At 43.8% G+C, this 5570-nt stretch overlaps 1 protein-coding gene across 1 annotated transcript; it reads right to left on the bottom strand.

Annotated features, from left to right (window-relative positions):
* Positions 1-4346: 4346 nt before the first annotated feature.
* Positions 4347-5533, bottom strand: LOC307240911 (putative N-acetyltransferase family 8 member 5; the record flags this gene model as incomplete). Its single annotated transcript, XM_080014824.1, has 2 exons — positions 5462-5533; positions 4347-5083 (listed from the first exon to the last, which is right to left on the bottom strand). Exons 1-2 carry the CDS (start codon positions 5478-5480, stop codon positions 4347-4349), a joined length of 756 nt encoding a protein of 251 aa, XP_079870950.1. The 5' UTR covers positions 5481-5533.
* Positions 5534-5570: the final 37 nt, after the last annotated feature.

The raw sequence follows: 5570 nt of genomic DNA, 5'->3' as shown, positions 1-5570 counted from the left end.
AGCCTCACTATCTGGCCTGCTAACAACCAGAGATCTTCCCTTTGGAGCGTGAAGGTGAAATCCCAGCGAATCACAGCTGCCCGAGCCGCGGCTACAGAGGAGGCAAACAGATGGGTGTTGGAAAGCCAGCCGTTTCCACGGCCTGGCAGGGACGAGGACACGCTCCCTTTCAGGAGGCCGAGTTGTGGCTGGACTGCAATTGTTGAGAAGAAAACCTCTTTCCTGTTCAAGGACAGGTTTGCCGGGTTGGGTGGTAAGTTTCAGCAAAAAGGTAGAAAATAGTTCAGGGAGGTTGAACACTTATACATGATGGGAGCCAACATTTCGATAGGGTCCAGGTTGAAAATTTGTGTACTTATCCCTTAACTGACTGTATAAAAAAATAATGATTAGACAAAGGAAGATCTCTCGGACTCAGGTAGGATCCCACAGTGTCCTTAGTGAGAACTGGTACTTCTCTTTGTACTGTTATAAGATAGAACAACTATGTGAACCAAGTCACCAGATAATGTAGACAGAAACTATATGGTCATGAAATAGTGACATATAGTACCCTTTTAGAAATTGCTTCCAAATAGGCGGCAAATTGGCTTGAATGTCATGGTAAACAGTTTTAGAATTTGAGTCTTGAGTCAAATATCAGACTTTTCCTGCCTCTAAATCCACCGATACTAAGGAAAAGTACTAAAGGAAGGTTTTTAGGGCAAAGCAGCCAGAGCAGCCATGAGTCTCACCAAAAAAAGAGCCAATGTATGTAAATGTAATACCATACCAAGTCATTTCCTCACTTTCCTTACTAGGATGATGATGATGATGATTATGACGGCGACGACGATGATGACGGAGAAGAAGAAGAAGAAGAGGAGGAGGAAGAAGAAGATGATGATGAAGATGATGATGATGCTGATGACGACGGTACCGATGATGATAATAATGATGATGTTAATGATAATGATGAAGAAGAAGAAGAAGAAGAAGAAGATGATGATGATGAAGATGATGAGGACGATGCTAATGACGATGAAGATGATGATGTTGATGAAGAAGGAGATGATGAATATGCTGATGATGATGATGTGGTGAAGATGATGATGGTAGTGATGAAGAAGATGATGATGATTTCCCAGTCAAAGTATACTTCATTTGACAGGCAGTCTTTGTCAGATGGCGTGAAGATATAAAAATATTTCTCTTTATCCCTTTATCACTCTCTGTGAAAGGCCTGAGCGGAGGGATGTAAAGATTCTTTCTCTGTAATTGTTCTTCTTCTCTCTCTGGGTCTCCCTCCGCCTCTTGGAGACGTCAAAGTCCATCACCAGGATTCTATTTCCGAGCCGAAATCTCCTCCACCAGGCAATTTAATCCAAGATTTATTGTATCTGGATTTGAAGGGAAAGGGAAAAAAAAAAAAAAAAACGGGAGACGTAATATCTCTCTCAAAGCACCTTCCCAAAAAATGTCTTTGGTCGACTTTCTGTAAATGTATATTCAACTTTTTCTACTTGGATGTGAGAGAGAGAAAGATGACATCATTACACATTCTTTAAAGGGCTGCACGCAACACAACCTCATCTGCTAATTATAGGAATGCTATTTAGTATACTTATACTTATGTATTCATTATTAATATACTTTATATAAACTGTTTTGAATTGAATCCACTTCGGTTTTTCTTAGTGATTTATAAGTTTTAATTGAGATTAAAAATAATAATATTTTAGTAAGTTGTTTTCAGTGTATTTTAAGTAACTGTATCTGTACTTCTTATATTAATAATTTCTATTTTCTTTCTATATTAATATGTTAAGATTAATTTAAATAATGTGTTCATTAAACTACAAGTATATTTTGGTATACTTTCACATAATGTATGTACAAGGAATATACTAAATTTGTGTTAAATAGACACCACTTAAGTTGTGTTAAAATGTGATTCAATATATTAAACACATTTTCATGTATTTCCTTTCCTCAAAAGGCAGATTTGAATGTATTGAGCCTTGAAGTGAATATTTGACCATTTATTTATTAAATGATATACGTATGTATCAAATACATATTTATTATTCGTTCATGGGAAATGTAGATTGCACGTCATGGTCAATTCTAAAGATGTAATCGACACAGCCAGATGAATGACTTTGTTAACAGCAACTTAACGGGAATAGCAACATGATGTAAACAAATGTATCCCCGATTGTCAACGGTCATGTTCCTTTTTTCAAAAGGGGATAGCGATCGACACAAAATTTGATAATATTTACATTTCTGGCACTTGCCTTGCCTCCAATTCACATTGAAGGTGAAATGGAGGAAATCAAGACATAAGTAAGACATACAACGTATTTTGGAAGCTACTGTAGACGTGTTTGATCCAGATCGACAACACATGTCGAAAAAAACACCTCACTGTGGCAATGCATGCAGTATAAACACAATAACAAGTTGACACACACACATGCACGCGCACGCACGCACGCACTCACACATGCACACACAGGATTCCTTCAGCTCATCCCTCGATGAGAAACTCCCTCCTCCAATGATCTCACATACCTTCTTAAAATTGGCACGAGCCAATAAGGCATGGACGGACGGATGGTTTTTAGTCAACCTCCCTGAAAAGCCGCTGCCATTAGCATTCTGCAGGTGCCAGGGCCGTGTTTCTGAGAGCAGACATCTGTCAGCTGATGTTGTTTTCATCACAATCTATACCATGAGTTATGAGCTGTTTTTCGTGCCGCGCATTTTCATTCGGTTGATTTGCCGCGCGAGTGTTTGTGTGCGTGTATGAGAGGAATTCCAAGCGGAGGCGTCGTTACCTCAAGGCCCATTGTAATTGTGAGAGGATGACAACAAGTTGGCTGGCGCTGAGCCTCGGCCTCCGTTGGCTGGTTCAGCACCTGCCGGCTGGCCGCCAGCCTAATTTCCTCCCGGGATGATTGATGCCTGGACGCCGCCGATAGCACGCGGCTCAATGCTACGCTGCTGCTCCATCTTCCAAAACCTGTTCACACGCCACAAACCTGCCAATGTCTACCATGAATGCATTAAGTTCCACCGTGTACTTCACTCCAGGCCTCTTATCGGCGGGGCGATGAGAGGCCATTGTGGCGCCGCCGATAATGTTCTGGGCATTTGCAATCATCACCTCCGGGGGGGGGGGGGGGCAGGTTCTGAGGTAATGTTGTTTGGGAAGTCTGGGCAATCCACATCCTCTAGTTATGCCGCGCGAATATCAAAGTAGCATTCGGAAAATGTTTGCGTGCAATACAATTCGTCAAAGTCCTTTTACGAAAGCGATGGAGTAACTCTTTCACTTCCATTTTGTTGAACTCTGCGGTGGACGTTTCCCAATCTGTCAGAATTTTAATATCTAAAAGGATTAAAAAAACTATTAATATCTTCAATTCTTCATATTTTGTCGAATTTTTCCGTTCGTTTTGTTGATGTGGTTTCTTGCCGTGCCGCATTTTCTATGGAGAGGGCATGTCTCCACTGTCAGATGGCGTATTTGCTGCATTGAAACTGTTTTCCTCGATAAGTAAATTGTTTCAGTTGGCACATGGTTCAAAGATTTTTTTGAATTGGGAACTCGCACGTACCATCGTTCAAAACATAAGATCTGTCACGTGATTCATTAGAAACAGCCGCCAGTGTGCAGTGTGCAACTGGTCGCGCTGTTTGACTTCAGAAAACATGAACAACGGTTTTGAACGTCTCAGTTTATATTCTACAGCGGTTGGTGCCAAACTCGGTCTGGCGTCACATACGATGACCTAAATGTATCGCAGCACAATAAACTCTTTATCCTGTCTCTGCCACACACTCACACACGCACTCGCAAGCGCACTCACACACACGCACGCAGGCACGCACGCACACACACACACACACAGCGCTTCCTGAGCTGCAAGGAATTTTAAACCTCCCGACGTCCTGGTTCTGTTGCATTTTTCATCTGTTTTTTAAGCAAAGAGTTGTGAGGTCTTAAAAGTCAGCAGGCGTTAATTCGTCTGAAGCAGGACTCAACTCTCTCCCTGGAAAGAAGCTTGTGTTTTTAAATTCCTTTATATGCATTTTATCAGACAGAAGAAAAAAAAAACCAATCGTTTATTGTGGATGTTATCCAGCAGACGCATCGTATATATTAACTTTACAAACAGATGAAATGGAGAAACTGCCTTTAATGATTCGTTCTTTTTGCAAATAGTTGTTACGTCTGTACTTCGTGTGTGTACATGATACATAACAGTTAGAAAATAACAATGATAACAACAACAAACAAAGGCACTTGAAATCAAGCAGGGAATAGCAATAGGTGGAAGTTTTGGGGGTCTCTCCTATTAGAGAGACTTCTCCATAGTCATCACATTGATCCGGGCCAGCTTGGAGACCAGCTTGGAGAGCCAGCGGTTGCCGTGCGTGTCGCCATGGGACGCCGTCTGCACAAAGCCCAGTTTCCGGAAGAGGGAGAGGGCCGCCGTCTGTGGCGAGCCCACTCGGACCACCAGGCGGGTGTAGCCACGCTGCTTGCAGAAGTCCAGGGCCCTCTGGGTGAGCTGGGTGCCCAGGCCCTTGTGGCGACAGGCGAAGGACACGACCACGTGGGGGAGCTCGCCGTACCGGCCGCCCGCCTCTCTTTCCGCTCCCACCGCCGCTCCGTTCCAGTCGGCCCCGCCACCGTCCTCTTTCCCCATCACCGCCACCGTCCCCACCACTCTTGTCTTGCCGTTGACCTCGGCCTCCGCCACCCAGAAGCCGTTGTCAGGGTTTTCCAGGTAGACGGCCCCGACGTCGGCCATGTCGGTGCCCAGCCTCCGCAGCATGTAGCCCTCGTAGATCTCGTGGCAGCAGTAGTAGATGAGGCCGGCCCAGGCGCTGCCGAACAGCAGGGCCTGGAAGTAGGAGCTGCCGCCCAGCACGTAGCCCGCCATGCAGAGGCTCAGGGCCACGCCCACGTGGTCCGGGTGGCCCAGGGACCTGAAGAACGCTGGGTACACGTGCTCCAGGATCCCGTTGCGAAACAGGGCAACCACGGCGGGCTGATCCGACGGCACGTAGTCCCTCATGGAGCACTGGACTGAGAGGGAGAGGGAGAGGGGTGGGGTAAATCATAGATTATTGGGTCTAATCTGCTCATTGTTGCTTTGAGAAAATACTGCTGAATGTCACAATGGGCTCAGGTAACATGCAGTGACAAGAAAAGAATCAATCACTGCTCCTCTTTTTTTATATACTAAAATCACTGTATATTCAACTACAATTAACATCAAATAATTATAATACATTTCTATGAATATATATATATATATATATAATAAACTTGATATAATGAGTAGTAAAGGGGAACAACTACAGGGACAAAATTACGTTTTCTCAAATAGTTACGATCCTATACAATTATAAATACAATAAATAGGCATCGACCACTGATATCATTAACAAAACATGAACTTACAGTTGTTTTTGGTCGTCATGCCTACGCTCCTCTTCTCTTCACTTTCACACCGTCACTTTCCCTGAACTCAAAGAAATTCTCCCTCCTCACCGATCTGCTTCTCCCACTC

The sequence above is a fragment of the Zeus faber genome (genome assembly GCF_960531495.2).
Source record: "Zeus faber genome assembly, chromosome: 15".
Taxonomy (NCBI): Eukaryota; Metazoa; Chordata; class Actinopteri; order Zeiformes; family Zeidae; genus Zeus; species Zeus faber.
The sequence above is the reverse complement of the archived record's forward strand: the minus strand, read 5'-3'. Positions and strand labels throughout refer to the sequence as shown.